Source organism: Pieris napi, chromosome 18 (genome assembly GCF_905475465.1).
Source record: "Pieris napi chromosome 18, ilPieNapi1.2, whole genome shotgun sequence".
Taxonomy (NCBI): domain Eukaryota; kingdom Metazoa; phylum Arthropoda; class Insecta; order Lepidoptera; family Pieridae; genus Pieris; species Pieris napi.
Window position 1 is genome coordinate 1,161,369 of NC_062251.1, and position 19,427 is coordinate 1,180,795.

Sequence of the window (19,427 nt, forward strand, 5' to 3'; positions counted from 1 at the left end):
CAAATAAAAACGTCGAGCACAAAGGAAAACGTCGAACACAAAGAAAAACGTCGAACACAAAGAAAAACGTCGAACACAAAGAAAAACCTTTAACACAAAGGAAAACGTCGAACACAAAAAAAACGTCGAACACAAAGAAAAACGTCGAACACAAAGAAAAACGTCGAACACAAAAAAAACGTCGAACACAAAGAAAAACGTCGAACACAAAGAAAAACGTCGAACACAAAGAATAACGTCGAACACAAAGAAAAACCAAAGAGGTGGTGCGTGGCAGAGAGAGCCTTAAAAGCACTGATTTTAAGGGGCTAAATATAAATTAATTTTCATAATAAATATGTCTGGTGATTTTTGTGTCTACGTTACGCTGTTTTCTCACGATGCATTTGCGCTCAATCCAACACGGCAAAGAGTTTGTTTAGAAATTAAGTAATGGTCTAGGGGCGTCCATAAACTACGTGAGGTGTTTTTTTAAATGTTCTGTACCTCCCTCCCCACCTGGTGAGATGTCGTGAGATTTTATTCAACCCCCTCCCCCAACCCCAATCTCACGTGAGATTTTTCAAAATGTGGGTTTCTTACGTAAACGCGTTGGATGGTTATTGTAAAAAGAAACATTGCTTCGTGCTTTTATTTACGACTAAAACAAAATAAGTGAAATGTTGAGCGTTTAGGTATGGAGTTAGTGGGAAGTTGCAGAGATAGCCTTTAGGGTCAACCGTTTTCCTAATTTTTTTTTCAATCAGAAAAAAAATTGCGTGATATTTAACGAGACCCCCCCTCTCTCCAACGTAAGATTAAATGAGATTTGACTCGACAACCTCCCCCCCTATAACACCTCACGTAATTTATGGACGCCCCCTAACGTTAAAACGAAATATCAGAAGTTCCTCAATAGGAAGTTAATAGGGGCGTTCCGTTATGTCTTACTTCTTGTGGACTCTTCAATGTCCAAATTTTCATCTTCTCCAAAACTTTTACCAGAGCCTCCACATTCAGATCTGCTGAGACACTACGCATCTTTTTGAATATATGAGATGACACGCCCTCAGCTATTAAATAAATCTGTAAAAAAGCATTTGAAATATATATTATGGTGTATTTGTCTTCGAGTGTCCATGGGCGGTATCACGAAGAAATAGTAATGTTGGAATAATTATCTTCTAGAACAGAACGTCACGTTTAAATCAGTGGCGCTACAACCTTTTTAGATCTGGGCCTCAGATTTCTGCATCTGTTTTATGAATTGTCAATCTAAAAGGCGAAGAAATGATCAGCCTGTTCCTATCAACTTTTTGGGTCTTAGGCAAGCCAGTTTCTTCACGAGGTTTTCCTTTGAGTGAATGTAAATACGCACATAGAAAGTTGGTGCAAAGCCGGAGATCGAACCTACGACCTCATGAGAGTTGTCCACATTGCTCAATGTTTAGTTTTAGATAATAAATATGTGAAATTTATTTATAACTAGCTGACCCGGCAAACGTTTGTTTTGCCATGTATATTATTTCTAGGAAAAAATTTTTTAGTTCAATAAAAATAGCTATCTACAATAATAAAAAATAGGGATCGTAGTGGGGTAAAAATTAGGGGTTATACGTATTTTTGTATGTTGTATCATTAAAAAAAACAAAAAAAATTTTTTTTTGCGGTGAACACCCCTTATCACATAGGGGTTTGAAAGATAGATAGCAGCCGATTCTCAGACCTACTGAATATGCATATAAAATTTGATAAAAATCAAGCCGTTTCGGAGGAGTATGGTAACTAACATTGTGACACGAGAATTTTATATATAAGACTAGCTGATCCGGCAAACGTCGTTTTGCCATGTATATCATTCATTGAAAATTAGGGGTTGTATGTATTTTTTAATGCTGAATCATAAAAAAATATCTAAAAATTAAAAAAAAAATTTAGGGGACTACCCTAAATGCTAAGGGTAGTCCCCTTTTTAATGCTGAATCATAAAAAAATATACAAAAATTAAAAAAAAAATTTAGGGGACTACCCTTAACATTTAGGGGGATGAAAAATAGATGTTGTCCGATTCTCAGACATACCCAATATGCACACAAAATTTCATGAGAATCGGTCAAGCCGTTTCGGAGGAGTTTAACCACAAACATCGCGACACGAGAATTTTATATATTAGATTATATGCCAAATGCCCCAAGTTTCCTCACCGAAGTGTCATAAGGTCGACGCCCTCCCGAACTTAAGGTGACTCCAGCCATCGCAGGCATTGCACTGAACTCTTCACCAATGCTGAACACCTGCAGTGATGGCCCAAACTCATCACCATTGGTGATTATGTAGTTGTTCGTCGCCCAATATGTTGTGTCTGGATTAGTAACTTGCTTCGCGACGAATGGGATGTAGTATGATCTAAAACATTATTAATAATAATATATATCACTACATAGTATAAAACAAAGTCGCTTTCTCTGTCCCTATTTCCCTTTGTATGCTTAAATCTTTGAAACTACACAACGGATTTTGATGCGGTTTTTTTTAATAGATAGAGTGATTCAAGAGGAAGGTTTATATGTATAATAACATCCATTAAATAGTGGAGAAGTACTGTTATTTTTGAGGTTTCTAATGTGATGTCGTAAATAATTACATTTTTTCCGCTTACATTGCAAACGCAGGCTGAACCCTACGAGTTTTATCAAAATAATTTACTAAGTATTGTACACATTGAAAAGGTCTACAGAAAAGTCCGTGATGGTATATGTCTATTTCTTATGGATAACCCATAACTTTTTTTGTCATTTACTTTTTACGACAAATAATGGCTAATTTTCGAAGCGATTTTAACCAATACAGCATTAATCCTTAACCAATTAAATACCTTGAATACATTGTTCATTTAATATAGATCTTTATGACCCTTTACACCGTATGATTTAAGTGAATATTTTCGAAGATATTACAGATTTAAAAATTGCGGGACGTAGCGTTTGCGGCGGTACCGGCCGGCCGCACAGTTTTTCTGTAGTGTATTTAGTATCAGCATTGCACCCGTGCGAAGCCGGGGCGGGTCGCTAGTTATATATATGTCGCAGGCAACTAGCTTAATAAGCCGTTCAATCAACAGCCTAGCCTCTTTATTAAACAGCGCCGTTTAACTAGCGGCCTCAAAGATTTTTAGCCAGTTGATCAAACAGCTAAGCAAATGATTTGGATCGATGACGTTTCATAACTTGACGAACCTGTTGACTGTGAGTTTAAATTTAGTTTCACTTTCAAACTCGACACCGGTCTAGCTAGTAAGATAATAAATAAAAAGAAAGTTGATAATACATACATTACAAATACATTGTCAAAAAATAAAAATTTACCTTCCCGGAACCCCTCCACCAACACTTGAACTTTATGATAAGGTATTAAAGTTCAAATTGCCTTTAAATATTATTACAAATATTTTGTATGGGAATATAGAAAAGTGTTGTTTTTAGACTTTTTCACTCAATTTTTTTAATTTTCCTCTCCGTAAGAACCATCCTCGTACTTCAAGGAATATTATAAAAAAAAATCAGACAAATCGGTCAAGCTGTTTTCATGTTTTGTCGTGACAACGGAAAACGGGTTTCATTTTTATATATATAGATAATATTATAATTCATACGCACATATAAAATTCGCACTATAATGAAAACAAAATGAAAACACGTGTTTATATGTGGAAACTCAAAGCATGTGGATAAATATTATAATTATAAATACACAGTGAACAGAGGCGGCGTGCCAACATGCACGACTAACTTAATTCTGTTAATTTTGTGTCACGGTGCGCGCGCATCGTAAAATTTCACTCTCATCAATTTTTCATAACGCGCCTAAAGAAGTATTCAAAAAATACTTACGCAAAACGATATCCCTCAAAGAAACGATTGGCTTCGAGGCTCTTCACCGTTGAGTACCAGAACCTCTTGAGCTGATCATCATCGGAGCTGGTTATGAAATTGTGGATAAAGAGGAAATCCGTAGCTTGTATTTCCGAACGTAGAATCGCGTGCAACGCCGCGATACGAAGTTGTATATGCTCGGTTTCGTTTGTTAGGATTGGAAGGCTCACTTCCAGGGCCTGTAGAGCCTGTAAAAAAATTCATAAAAAACTTGGCAATTAAAGAGTGGCGGAGAGTTTCTTGCCAGCTCTTCTTGCCCGCTCTACGCCCTTGACTTGCGAACTGGTAGTAAATATAAATTTAGAATCAATTTAAGATCTGTTGACGTTCATTAGTGTTTTTGGTTATTTATATGAATAAAATTGTAATTTTGAGTTTATTACTAGGATACTAAGTAATAAAATAAAAATTGTTGTTGTATATTTAGTGTAAATAGTTAAATAGGTCTTTGTGAAAAAGCATTGCTAAATTTCTTTGAAAAATAATTAAAACTCCTATATATGTTTAAAAGGTACTACAAATGTCATTATGGTCATTCCAAATTCTTGGCATAGCTGCTAACGTCACGCATATTCTATTTCCTTTTATTTGTAGATTGTCTTATTCCCATCTCGCTCGCGCACGCTCGGCGCCCATACTGATAATTTTGTGTCACTTTGCGCGCGCATCAAAAATTTCACTCTCATAAATTTTTCATAACGCGCCTAAAGAAGTATAACTTCAAAAATAACTAAATGTACATTACAGTAATTTACTGTTTAAACATAATTACGGATGATTGTAACTGCACATTACGACGGTAATTTTGACGAATGTCTAGAACGTAATCATTTATTACTACTGTTTTAAACACATACATCACATATAATTATTTAACTAATGTAAATGAATGTCTTATTAATGTCTTATTAAGTGGCAGCTAGGTGTGGGGTACCGGGTTCGATTCCCGGTTCGAGGGCAAGTTTTAATTTAATTTAAATTTGTTATCGGCCTTTGGGAGGGTTGTGCGGTACCGGGCGAGTGCCTAAACCGTACATGAAGGACACGGTCGAATTTCTAAGACGAGCACGAATTATAAAAATCTTATACTTGACGCTGGCTAATGCACCAACCGTGCCAGAGCCATTAAAAAAAAACTAATGTAAACAAAATATTGTAAACCTATTTTAAAAGAGTAAGTGTGGAGTTTCTTGCCCATTCTTCTCCACACGAAACTACCTTTTGGAAGGGGCAACTAGAATCTTCTTTATATTTTCTTTGACGTTCAAAGGTGCCATTTTAGGTGGTCTAATTGAAATATGTGCTTTGACTTTGACATATATATTATAACCACTCTATTCGTTTTTAAACTATCGCATTATTGATTATCTAAACTAAAACTATCTTTATGGTTATTGCTATCTATTTTAGGAAAGTAATTAGGTAAACTAGTATTACTAATATTGAACACGAAATAATATCCGTAGAATAAAGACATCCTTGTGTTTTTTTATAATAAAACTAGCTGACCGGGAAAACGTCGTTTTGCCATGTATATCATTTATAATAAAAAAATAGGGGTTGATCGTAGAGGGGTGAAAATTAGGGGTTGTATGTATTTTTTAATGCTGAATCATAAAAAAATTAATAAATTAAAAATTATCTAAAAATAAAAATAAAAAAATTTGGGGTGGACTACCCTTAACATTTAGGGGGATGAAAAATAGATGTTGTCCGATTCTCAGACATACCCAATATGCACACAAGATTTCATGAGAATCGGTCGAGCCGTTTCGGAGGAGTTTAACCACAAACACCGCGACACGAGAATTTTATATATTAGATTAGATGTTTTGCCATAATTCTAAACAATATTACAGTTATAGTAAAACAGACGTGCTTTATATATTAATAATTAATATATTAAGTTAAAAAGACATATAGTCATACCATATACCCTCTAGCTTCCTGTCCACAAGCCATGGATGACCATAGACGCTCGTGTCTATTCCTAGACGCGTCACTGTATATCGTCCTAACATATGCTTCTGCGCCGAAACCCAAACTGCACAGACCTTGCAGCCAGATCATTCGATCCAGATATTGTGGACAATCTGAAAATATATATTACTAGTAGACTCGGCCAAGCGATGCTGTGGCTAAGGTTTTTGTTATATTACATAGTAGCAAACTATTCAAGGGAAACGGTAGGAGAACACCAGTCATGGGGACCACCATGCTTTTGGTGGTTATGCCATTAAATTGTAGCTTATGTGAAACGTTGGTACTTTCAACACAGCGCCATCTGTTAGAATTGTATCAAATAATAAACAAATATTTTGCAATAAAATAATATTGCGGGTATAAATTGAGATGTAAGCTATCCTATCTTTTAAGTTGGATCAAACTACACACGGTGTGCAAATTTGATTGATATCGGTTCGGTAGTTTAGGAGTCCATAGCGGACAAACAACGTGACACGTAATTTATATATATTAAGATAATGAACTCCTCTCATTAACTCCAGCGTCAACAAGCTCTCTTTCTCTACTCTCTCTTCGCCTAAGAGTAACCTTCGTGTAGCGTATGAACTACAGGGGATAAACAGGAAGAACCTGATGTTAAGTGATACCACATGGAAACACACTGCTAGAATGACCGCAAGTGGGTTGCCGGCCTTTTAGAATTGTTTTTTATTTATATATGTAACAGAGCGCAAACGGACAGGAGTTACCTGGTGTTAAGTGATACCGCCCATAAAAACACGCTGCTACAAGGAACGCAAGTGGGTTGCCGGCCTTTTAGGAACTGTTTTCTTTTTTATATATGTATATTTTATATAACAAGGGGCAAACGGACAAAAGGAACCTCGTGTTTAGTGATACCGTTCATGGACACGCATTGCCAGAAGGCTCGCTAGTGCGTTGCCGGCCTTTTACGATTCGTCTTTTGAGAGTGATTGAGAAAGAATGAGAGAGTGATTTCTATTTTTTAAATTTCGTTAAGAGAATTTATGAAATATTAGTATTTTATATTTTACGCAAAATAATTTATTGAAACCACAAATGAAGAATAGTAAATTTCGGCTTTTGGTTTTGACGGCTCATTGGTCTAGTGGTTAGTACCCCTGACTGCGAATCCATGGGTCCCGGGTTCGATCCCCGGCTGAGACAAACATCGATGTGATGAGCATTTGGTGTTGTGCTTAGGTCTTGGGTGTTTAAATATGTATTTATATGTCTATCTATCTATAGTATATATGTAAATCCGTTGCCTAGTACCCATAACACAAGCTTCACCAGCTTAGCATGGGACTAGGTCAATTGGTGTGAATTGTCCAATAAAAAAAAAGAAAAAAAAGAAATTAAAATACCACGTTGTTTCTTACTATCTCATTTTCTCCAACCCATATATTTATGTGACTGTTTCTTATTACTGTCACTTTTTCGTTTCATCGACTTTCCTAATAATTGTAATATTAAAAAAAAAAATTTTTTTTTTTACACGCTTTATATTAGCTTCACCTGTATGTATGTATGTATGTAACCGACTCCTTCGGACAGATTTAATTCAAACTTTGCGCACCTGTCAAAGATCGATGACAATGAAATAATCCGAAAAAAAAATGAAAAAAATAAAAAAAAATTTAACTAAAAAATTAATAATAGTTTAAAAAAACTAGAACACACGCTTTTAAAGCACATCAAACTAAAAAGTGAAAAATAATTCTCTATTCTCTGTGCCATATTTTTCGTCTACCCACGCTTTTTCACAATAATACCAGTATTTTTTGTTCATTACCATTTTCAGCCTAAATTAGGAATTATTTTTCACTTTTTAGTTTGATGTGCTTTAAAAGCGTGTGTTCTAGTTTTTTTAAACTATTATTTATTTACTAGTTGACCGGGCAAACGTCGTTTTGCCATAATATCATTTATAATAAAAAAATAGGGGTTGATCGTAGAGGGGTGAAAGTTAGGGGTTGTATGTATTTTTGTATGTTGTATCATAAAAAAATAGAAATTAAAAATTTTGTCTAAAAAATAAAAAAATAAATTTTAACGGTGGACCACCCCTAACATTTAGGGGGATGAAAAATAGATGTTTGCTGATTCTCATAAATCGGAGGAGTATGGCAACGAAAACTGTGAATTTTATATATTAGATTTTGTACTGTCGCACAAAAAACTCACCACTATACATCCGAAAATACTTGACAATGACATTATCGAAGTAATCCTGCTTAACTTGTCCAGCTTCTACAGTCTTGAACACCAAAATGGCGAAGGACAAGATCCCGGCGTGGCGAATATCGAGAGGAAAGTCCAGGCCGAGTTTGGTGAACGTCTCCAACTCTTCGAGAAGACCCTGGCTGTGATTCGCTACGTTGAAGGGTAGCTTTCGAATAAGAGATAGGAGGATTGCGTCTTCGATTTTCGTCTGAAAGGAGATGTCATTATTTAATATCTATCAGTAATCATTTTTGACGTGATAACGTCTTTAAAATCGTTTTAGTCGGGTGACATGTTCAGAAACTTGTGTCACACCAAAACCTCACGAGCGCGATCGCAGGTATAACGAGAGAGAGACGGACCGATCTCCCGTCTCTCTCACTCTAGCGGCATACAAACGAATGGAGATTTGTATGAATGTATGTATGAAGAAAAATGTATATCATTGTCGAATAAGTAAACTTGTCATTTTACACCCGAAATTTATCATCAAAAGTGTGAATAAAATGATAGATGTAGGTAATTTAAAATTTGAAAAATTTTTTATCTTCATTAATTCCTAACTTCCCAAAAACTTATATCACCAATAAGACGTTATCACGTAAACATCTCGATCGTAAACCTACTTTACAAACAACCAATATTTTTTGGAAGTGAAACTTCTTTAGACGCTTTAAGGATAATTTACCGTCACGAAGATTGCAGCGTTTTTGTAGCAAGAAAAGGGAGAGAGCGATTGAGACCGCTTGAGAGAGTGTGAGAACGGCGAATTGCCTTATTGAAATTATATTAAAAACAAAGTATCGTAAAGAGAATGAATTAAATATTAGTATTTTATATTTCATGCAAAATAATTTATTGAAATCTCAAATGACGAATTGTAAATTAAAATGCCACGTGTTTTTACTATCGAAGAAATAATTTTTTTTTTTTTTTTTATGAACAAGAGTTAAAAATTTGTTTGCCAAAGAAGTTTCCCTTATGACATATGTACTTTGTACGCACGCCCCTTTTTTTAGTACTGACTGGACAGACGTTTGACCACAATCCCAACTGATGTTAAGTGAGATGCGGCCTATCAAATCAAAGTATACAAAATATTGTAAAATCTATTTTAAAAGAGTATTATGGAGTTTCATGCCCATTCTTCTCCATATGAAACCATTTGGAAGGCAACTAGTATTTTTTTAAATATTTAGACTTTCAAAAGTGTCTTTTTAGTAAAATAAAAAAAATATGTTTATTATGGAATATAAGATACAGGTATCACTTATTCCACGTCATTAAATTTGAATTTGACATCCCTACTCATCGGCAAAGAAGACAAGAGGGTGTAGGAAAGAAAAAGCTGGCGTAAAAAACTCTCGGTACTGTTTTAAAATAGCAAATCATCAAACAACACTTATTTTAAAACAAATCGCAAATTAATTAGAAGTAGCCTAGTACTAGTCCCAGGCCCTTTTATCAACTAGATTAGGCCTAATTGATATAAATGATTCAACTTTCAAACCCCCAACATCAGAATTGAATTGACGACTCATTGGTCTAGTGGTTAGTACCCCTGACTACGGATCCATGGGTCCCGGGTTCGATACCTGAGACGAACATCGATGTGATGAGCATTTGGTGTTGGGCTTAGGTCTTGGGTGTTTAAATATGTATCTATCTATAATAAAATGTATGTATATCCGTTGCCTAGTACCCATAACACAAGCTTCACCAGCTTAGCATGGGACTAGGTCAATTGGTGTGAATTGTCAAAAAAAAAAAATTCACCAGTCTAGTTATGTATAGCAAAAATACCTTCTGCTCAACAACAAGATATCTTATAAATCTTGCACAGGCATCGCTCCTGGCGTGAGGCAGCACTTCCAGGAAGATATTTCGGGCCGTCTCCAGATCGTAGCTGGTCCCAAGAACAAGGTCATCGAAGAGCTTCGTCAGAGACTCGTGGGAGAGTTGGGAAATTGTACTGAAAGGAAAAATAGAATTAAAAGTAATGAATCAAAAGAGGGTTACCTTGCAGTGGATAAAGGGACACAGTGATTCTCTCGACAATGATGCTGCCGACGAGCTTGGGAGAACAGGCTCCGGAATGATACCTGTTGGCTCGTATCCTTTCCCCTTTGCCCTTCTCGCTAGTGCGAACCTGGATTCGCCAGAAATCCGCTGAACTCCAGCATCAACTATGGTCCCAAACAGTCCAAAATGGCTCTGCCCGCAACTGACAAAACGACTTCTAAGCTTAAGTAGAACCAGTCTTAAGAATGATAGGGACAATTACTGGTCATTGCCTCCTTAATAAACATCTTTATGTGGACAAACAGCCCTTTTGAAGAGGCTGTTTCAGCGCAGAGGAATCAGTCACCCACGTAGTCCTGGAATGCGAGGCTGTGGCTATGGCAGAAATCTTTGGAACAGTGAGGTCGCTCCGTGAAGCCTGTGAAGTGCCCAGGAGACTTCTGTGCTTCTGGAAGGAGCTGGGCTGGCTAAACTAGCCACGACTTAACGCACAATGGATCAATTATGTGTCTAAGTGCGGAAAATGAGTCCACCAACCCCATACCATACAATGTATCAATATATATATGTTAACGTAAAATTGTAAACACCGTTAGATTGTAATCTATCTCGCGAGATTATAAACTGTCGAAAGATTGTGAACCTCAACGAACTGCTTACAATTTAACGTATTATTATTCGGTAGATTGTACTACACTAACTTAGTTATCATTCAAACTTCTTTGGTCAATTAAAGATTAATTTTACTTCCCAAAAATTTCATATAACTACCGAATAATAATACGTTAATTTTAAGCAGTTCGTTGAGGTTCACAATCTTACGACAGTTTATAATCTCGCGAGATAGATTACAATCTAACGGTTTTTACAATTTTACGGTGACATATATATATACTAGCTGGCCTGGCGAACATCGTACCGCCTAACAGTCGATTCTTTCGACTTTCGATTTAATTTTTTTTTTAATACTTATTCTGCTATTCGGGACACCGGTCTAGCTAAGATAAAAAAAGAATGTTGATAAGACAACAAATACATTATGTCAAAAAATAAAAATTTACCTTCCCGGAACCCCTCCACTAACACTTGAACTTTATGATATGATATTAAAGTTCAAATTGCCTTTAAATATTATTACGAATATTTTGTATGGGAATATAGAAAAGTGTTGTTTTTAGACTTTTTCACTCATTTTTTTTAATTTTTCTCTCCGTAAGAACCATCCTCGTACTTCAAAGAATATTATAAAAAAGAATTGGCCAAATTGGTCAAGCCGTTTTCATGTTATGTCGTGACAACGGAAAACGGATTTCATTTTTATATATATAGATATAGCAATTACCAAGCAGAATACAAACTACCATCCATATCACCTCGACGTCCGTCGTTCTACAACTGAGCGTTTAAAGACAAAGTAGTTTTTTCACCACCACTATGTGGAACCAGCTGCCCAATGAAGTATCTTCTTCTTCTTCTTCTTAAAGTGCCTCTCCACTATTGGAGGTTGGCGGTCAGCTCGTCAAACTCCTTCTTATTTTTCGCCAAGCGCATCAGCTGTTCTACGCTGGCCACTCCCGTCCATTCTCTAATATTTGCGGAGCCACGACTTCCTCCTTCTGCCAGCGCGTCTTTTCCCCTCGACCTTGCCCATCATAATTACTTGAAGAAGTCGGTACCGTTCGTGTCGAAACACATGTCCCAAGTAACTTATCTTCTTCTTTTTAATGCTCAACGTGAGTTCTCGGGATCGTTTGACGCGCCGTAGAACTTCTTCGTTCGTGACTCTATGGACCCAGCTTATCCTCAGCATTCTTCGGTAACACCACATTTCAAAGGCGTCAAGTTTCTTAATGGTTGCCTCCTTCAAGGTCCAAATGAAGTATTTCCGAACCAATTCAACTTCGAAAGAGCGTACCACTTCCTAAGTCGGCAGCGCATTGCGAACCTTCTGGCAGTGTATATCCATGGGCGGTATCACTAAATAGATTAGCCAAAGTTCAAAATTCATTTATGGGGTACTGTGTGAAATGTTACAATAAAATACCTTGTGTCATTTTAAAACTAAATGAAAATTTAAATGTTTTATTAAAAGTACACTTTGTAAACAAGCATATTACAAATTAGATGATTATATTCAAGATAAGAATGCTTGGAAACATGCTGGTCCTGCTCCATAGGACAATCATAGAGCCTGGACAAAATCAAATTGGTTGCTGATTTTTTGCTTTAACATATTTTTGTTATTATATTTTTTTTTATTTTTTTTTTATTTATAATGCTACAAATGTAATTTTTTTTTGTATCTCACACACTGTTTTGTTGTGTTTTTTAATATTTTTATTACACTTTAATGTTAATATTCTACGGTTTCGATATTTGTAAATATGTGAGGAACATGTATACTAACTTTTTTAGTATAGAAGTTTATTCTAAGAGTACATTGTCTTCACATATAATTATTTAACAAATGTAACAAAATATTGTAAACCTATTTTAAAAGAGTAAGTGTGGAGTTTCTTGCCCATTCTTCTCCACACGAAACTACCTTTTGGAAGGGGCAACTAGAATCTTCTTTATATATTTTTTTTGACGTTCAAAAGTGCCATTTTAGATGATGTAATTGAAATAAATGATTTGACTTTGACTATATCAGGTGCCTCCTGTCGGTTGTACCCCTAAATTTAAAAAATCAAAGGCCGGCAACGCACTTGCGATAAATAAAAAGGCCATTGCAACATTGGTTAAATAGACTACTTACTTGAGCAAATCTATGAAGTCCAGGCTATGTATCAACGATTCGTTTCTCACTATATTATCTGCATCTATCCCTCGTTTCGCGATCTTCATAAGTACCTGTAATTATTATTATTTTCTACTAAAGGGGCGTCCATAAATTACGTGAGGTTTTTAAGGGGGGGAGGGGGTCGAGTCAAATCTCATTTAATCTTACGTTGGAGAGAGGGGGGGTCTTGGCAAATATCACGCAATTTTTTTCTATTTGAAAAAAAAAATTGGAAAACGGTTGACCCTAAAGGCCATCTCTGCAACTTCCCGCTAACTCCATACCATACGTAAGAAACCCCCATTTTGAAAAATCTCACCTGAGATTGGGGGAGGGGGGAGGGGGTTGAATAAAATCTCACGACATCTCACCAGGGGGGGAGGGATGTACAGAAAATTTAAAAAAACACCTCACGTAATTTATGGACGCCCCCTAAGTACATACATTCCTTTTCTTTCTTTTTTTGCGACTAAGGCGCGAACTAGCTGCTGTGGTCTCTGACAGAATGACCAGCGCTGTGGAACATTCTGCTCCTCAGCATGATGCCGAGCCAGGGCCAATTACAACCACAACACACACACACACACATTATACACTTAAAACAAACCGGACAATTACAACCACAACACACACACACACATTAAACACTTAAAACGAACCGGCTAATTACAACCACAACACACACACACACACATTACACACTTAAAACGAACCGGCCAATTACAACCACAACACACACACACACATTACACACTTAAAACGAACCGGCCAATTACAACCACAACACACACACAAACACACACATTACACACTTAAAACGAACGGGCCAATTACAACCACAACACACACATTACACACTTAAAACGAACCGGCCAATTACAACCACAACACACACACACACACATTACACACTTAAAACGAACGGGCCAATTACAACCACAACACACACACTTTTCACAGTCATAGAAAGACGTCCAAAAGTGCCATTTTAGGTGGTCTAATTGAAACGTAGATAGAGTATAGAACTAGATGAGCTTCTAAAATGACAATAATAACTAAAGAGAGAAGGCATTAACGTGAAATGCTTAAGTGCGAGCGAAACAAAGTATCAGTTTTTCTGTCTCTATTTGCGTATCGGGTTTTATTTGTTTACCACCGAGCCCTTGGTGGTAAACAAGTTTTCACCGCTTACTGATAAATCTGTGAAACCCAAGTCAAACCCATATTTTAAGACGTTATCCTTATAAGAGGTGTATTTAAAGTGTCAGTCATGGTGTATTGTTGCATAATTGGCTGTAAAAGCTATAGTGAACGTAAACAACCAAACATAACCTTTCATTGGTACGTAGCTTATTTTTTAATTTTTTTTTTTCACGACTCAGTATAGTGCTTTTCATGAAAGAAGTCCCGCGGTGATTTTTGGAACTAAATTTGACAGGTCGGCAATGTTGTCATTCGTCGATGTTATCAAGTTCGTTTGTTGTGGTAGGTTTTTGTGAATTTTTAACTAGCTTAGTGCATTTTAAAGATTGATTACAATGCCAAAAGTTGTAAAAAGTTCGGCTCGAGAAATGATATTAAAGGTGAAAGAGTTCTGTGAAGTAGAACATAAGAATCAAGGTGTTTTAATACCACCAAACAATGTTCGGAAAAGAGTTGGCGCCATATCAGGTACTTTTTAGAGTTGCCATTTAATAATTTTTTGCTGTATTGATGTGACTTTTATGATATAAATTCGTTTTTGCGACCAAATTTAATAAATACATAACGTGATGAAACTAGGTAACTGAAATTAAAATATATATTACACAAGCATTATAGACTTAAAGTTACTATTATTTTTAATTGTTCATAATTTAATTGCAGGTGTGTCAGAGAAAACTGTAACAAGAATTACAAATAAAGGTAATAGCGGCGTGTACTTCGAAAAAAATTGTAACCCAACAATTATGCAATAAAACTCTGAATAAAAAATTGTATTGCTTTTCTTTACCCTATTTTCTCATCTTTTCCCTGTATGTAGGTAGAACACCGCTAATATAAGAAAATAAAAATATACTTTTGAAGTGAAACTTCTTTATCGGGGTTGAAAAAAAATTTAGTGTAACATTTTTCGGTTACGCGTCATATTTGACCGTTACGCGCGTCTCTTTCTCGTCCCTACCACGGTTGATTCGAAGAGATTCTTAACCATTAATAACAAAAATTTATAATAACTATAACAATGATACTAAGATTATATTACAACTTATGAAATTCTGTAATAATCTTAGTGGTAATAAGGTAAAATGAAATAATTGTATTATTTGTATTCAAGTCTGTGATATTAAAAGCCTTTTGTTAAACTTTATCTAATTTAACTTTATTTAACCAATTTCTGTAAAGTTAGTTGCATATAGATAATTTTTCGAAAAATAAGGTCATAAAGAAGTTTCACTTCTAACGTGTGTACACTAGTACACGCACATTTTTTTACATAACAGAAATATTGTTTCATCGAAGTATGCAGAAAATAATATTATTTGATAAATGACATCAGCTAAATGTAAATAAAATAGGTAAATTTTTTACTCATAAATGGCAACATTACGTTATGCGATTGCAGCGCCGCGTCTGGGGGACTTCTTTCATGAAAAGGACTTTGTTCAAGAATATTCATTCGAATGTGTATTTTGGTCAATAATAAGCAATCTTCAATGAATTAAAACCGTAAATACGATACGGATATGTCGATCATTCGCTATCTCACACTCTATACGCTGATGCCTGGTCTATACCATAGTCCGTCTACGAATTGAAATAAATGATTTGACTTGACTTGATGACGATTTTGATTTTGACACATGAACCGGAAATGGTAGGTGTTCCGGCGTAATGGCGCTGCCCTGCGATTCTGTAACTCACTTTTCGAACTCACACAGTGGTTTTCGTATCGGCGGTCGCGCTCAAATCAGTCGTGAAGCAGTCATTTTATGATTTGGCATTCTGATAAACAATAAACTACAAGCTCCCACCTTTTTAGATGTGTGAGTTCGAAAAGTGAGTTACAGAATCGGAGGGCAGGGATGAAAAGTAAGAATTAATATTAGACCGCATTTTCTTTTCACCATTATTAAAGTGGTGGAAATATGACATAGCACCGTTGGTGGTAAGTGCTGGTCTTTGTCTAATCGAATCTTGGATTCATTTTTGAAGTTATACTTCTTTTGGCGCTTAAGATATGATAATAAGGACTACCACAGGGACCAAACTTTTTCAATTTATTTTAATTTATTAAATTTTTTGAAGTTATACTTCTCTAGGCGCGTTATGAAAAATTGATGAGAGTGAAATTTTGCGATTGCGCGCGCACCGTGACACAAAGTTGTCAGTGTGATTATAGCGTGCGTGAGCGAGATGGGAATAAGACAATCTACAAGTAAAAAGAAATAGAATATGCGTGAAGTTAGCAAAGAATTTTGAATGACCATTTACCTTTTAAACAAATAAAGGAGTTTTAATTATTTTTTCAAAGAAATGTAGCAATGCTTTTTACAAAGACCTATTATTACTTAGTTAAAAGGTTATGAAACATACCAAGTTATTAAATTGAATTAATAATATAATAAATAATAATAATAATAATTGTTATTAATATTAATTAATAATTGAATAATATACTAAATATTAAATAATATTAAATTGTTTACGTTAAATATTAATTAATTATATTAAAAAAAAAATAAAGAAAGCCAAAGAAGTATAACTTCTTACGCGCGTACATAAGTACACGCACCTTTTTTTTTAAATATATACCTCATAGGTTTTATTTTTCAAACTCCCTTCACTCATGTATCGTATCCCATTTGTGGGGTCATTGAAATCACTGGCCTCGTACTGTATGCTATCTCTGGTAACATTTAATTTCTCGACAGTGGGTGCCGGGGAATCCCCGTCCAGGTAAAATGAAAGTCTGAAATTAAATCATTTTATAAAAACAAATAAAAATACGTTTATTCAATTAAGTTGCTTATGCATTAGGGCATGCTTATAAATGTCAAAAACGTTTACAAAATTCGCGAAAGAGCAAGACTACGCCATAAAAAGATTCGAGACACTTGTTCGCCATTTTCTTATCCATGACTGAAACCTGGACTGAACATCCGAAAGGAGGTGGATATGTCACCGTAAAATTGTAAACACCGTTAGATTGTAATCTATTTCGCGAGATTGTGAACTGTCGAAAGATTGTGAACCTCAACGCACTGCTTACAATTTAAAGTATTATTATTCGGTAGATTGTAATCTTTCGAAGTGAAACCGTCAAATTGTGAAACGGATCGCACCTCGCTCTCTGATTGGTTGAATGGAATATGCCCCGCGCCACCTATTTGTTTGTTAATTCGTTGGGAAGTAAAATTTTACTTCACAACAAATTCATATAACTAATTCTAAATCTGTGAGTTACTTTCAAAACAATCAATGTACATTCGACAACAAACGAATTAACAAACAAATATAGTGGCGCGAGGCATATTCCATTCAAACAATCAGAGAGCGAGGTGCGATCCGTTTCACAATTTGACGGTTTCACTTCGATAGATTATAATCTACCAAATAATAATACTTTAAATTGTAAGTACGTTGAGGTTCACAATCTTTCGACAGTTCACAATCTCGCGAGACAGATTACAATCGTAACGGTGTTTACAATTTTACGGTGACATATATATGCCCTAGAAATGTTGGAGGCAGATCAGGATTCTGGACAGCAAAAATGACAAATTCTCAGACAACTATAAGTAACAACCTTCTCTTCAGTGTGTTACCAAAGGATCCTGGACTTCTTTGGACAAATAGCAGAGATCCTGATTACTTGGAGAATGTGCAAGCATCGGAAAGGGGGATAGATGCCCTTGAAATGTGGTGTTGGAGGCCGATGATCAGGACTCACTGGACAGCGAAAAGGACTTATTTATCAATTGCCAGACAACAGTGTGTAACCAAAGGGTCCTGAACATCTTTGGATAAATAGCAGAGATCCTGATTACTTGGAGAATGTGCAAGCATCGGAAAGGGGGATAGATGCCCTTGAAATGTGGTGTTGGAGGCCGATGATCAGGACTCACTGGACAGCGAAAAGGACTTATTTATCAATTGCCAGACAACAGTGTGTAACCAAAGGGTCCTGAACATCTTTGGATAAATAGCAGAGATCCTGATTACTTGGAGAATGTGCAAGCATCGGAAAGGGGGATAGATGCCCTTGAAATGTGGTGTTGGAGGCCGATGATCAGGACTCACTGGACAGCGAAAAGGACTTATTTATCAATTGCCAGACAACAGTGTGTAACCAAAGGGTCCTGAACATCTTTGGATAAATAGCAGAGATCCTGATTACTTGGAGAATGTGCAAGCATCGGAAAGGGGGATAGATGCCCTTGAAATGTGGTGTTGGAGGCCGATGATCAGGACTCACTGGACAGCGAAAAGGACTTATTTATCAATTGCCAGACAACAGTGTGTAACCAAAGGGTCCTGAACATCTTTGGATAAATAGCAGAGATCCTGATTACTTGGAGAATGTGCAAGCATCGGAAAGGGGGATAGATGCCCTTGAAATGTGGTGTTGGAGGCCGATGATCAGGACTCACTGGACAGCGAAAAGGACTTATTTATCAATTGCCAGACAACAGTGTGTAACCAAAGGGTCCTGAACATCTTTGGATAAATAGCAGAGATCCTGATTACTTGGAGAATGTGCAAGCATCGGAAAGGGGGATAGATGCCCTTGAAATGTGGTGTTGGAGGCCGATGATCAGGACTCACTGGACAGCGAAAAGGACTTATTTATCAATTGCCAGACAACAGTGTGTAACCAAAGGGTCCTGAACATCTTTGGATAAATAGCAGAGATCCTGATTACTTGGAGAATGTGCAAGCATCGGAAAGGGGGATAGATGCCCTTGAAATGTGGTGTTGGAGGCCGATGATCAGGACTCACTGGACAGCGAAAAGGACTTATTTATCAATTGCCAGACAACAGTGTGTAACCAAAGGGTCCTGAACATCTTTGGATAAATAGCAGAGATCCTGATTACTTGGAGAATGTGCAAGCATCGGAAAGGGGGATAGATGCCCTTGAAATGTGGTGTTGGAGGCCGATGATCAGGACTCACTGGACAGCGAAAAGGACTTATTTATCAATTGCCAGACAACAGTGTGTAACCAAAGGGTCCTGAACATCTTTGGATAAATAGCAGAGATCCTGATTACTTGGAGAATGTGCAAGCATCGGAAAGGGGGATAGATGCCCTTGAAATGTGGTGTTGGAGGCCGATGATCAGGACTCACTGGACAGCGAAAAGGACTTATTTATCAATTGCCAGACAACAGTGTGTAACCAAAGGGTCCTGAACATCTTTGGATAAATAGCAGAGATCCTGATTACTTGGAGAATGTGCAAGCATCGGAAAGGGGGATAGATGCCCTTGAAATGTGGTGTTGGAGGCCGATGATCA

At 36.4% G+C, this 19,427-nt stretch overlaps 1 protein-coding gene across 1 annotated transcript in view; it reads right to left on the bottom strand.

The window, feature by feature from the left end:
• LOC125058435 overlaps positions 1-19,427 on the bottom strand; it is a 49,564-nt gene that overhangs the window by 19,458 nt on the left and 10,679 nt on the right. The window contains exons 8-15 of the mRNA XM_047662507.1: positions 16,723-16,879; positions 12,904-12,998; positions 9,927-10,095; positions 8,085-8,331; positions 5,841-6,004; positions 3,870-4,099; positions 2,184-2,385; positions 931-1,065 (exon numbers count right to left, since the gene is read on the bottom strand). Of these exons, the coding sequence (XP_047518463.1) occupies positions 931-1,065; positions 2,184-2,385; positions 3,870-4,099; positions 5,841-6,004; positions 8,085-8,331; positions 9,927-10,095; positions 12,904-12,998; positions 16,723-16,879 (1,399 nt within the window). The remainder of the gene's footprint in view (positions 1-930; positions 1,066-2,183; positions 2,386-3,869; positions 4,100-5,840; positions 6,005-8,084; positions 8,332-9,926; positions 10,096-12,903; positions 12,999-16,722; positions 16,880-19,427) is intronic.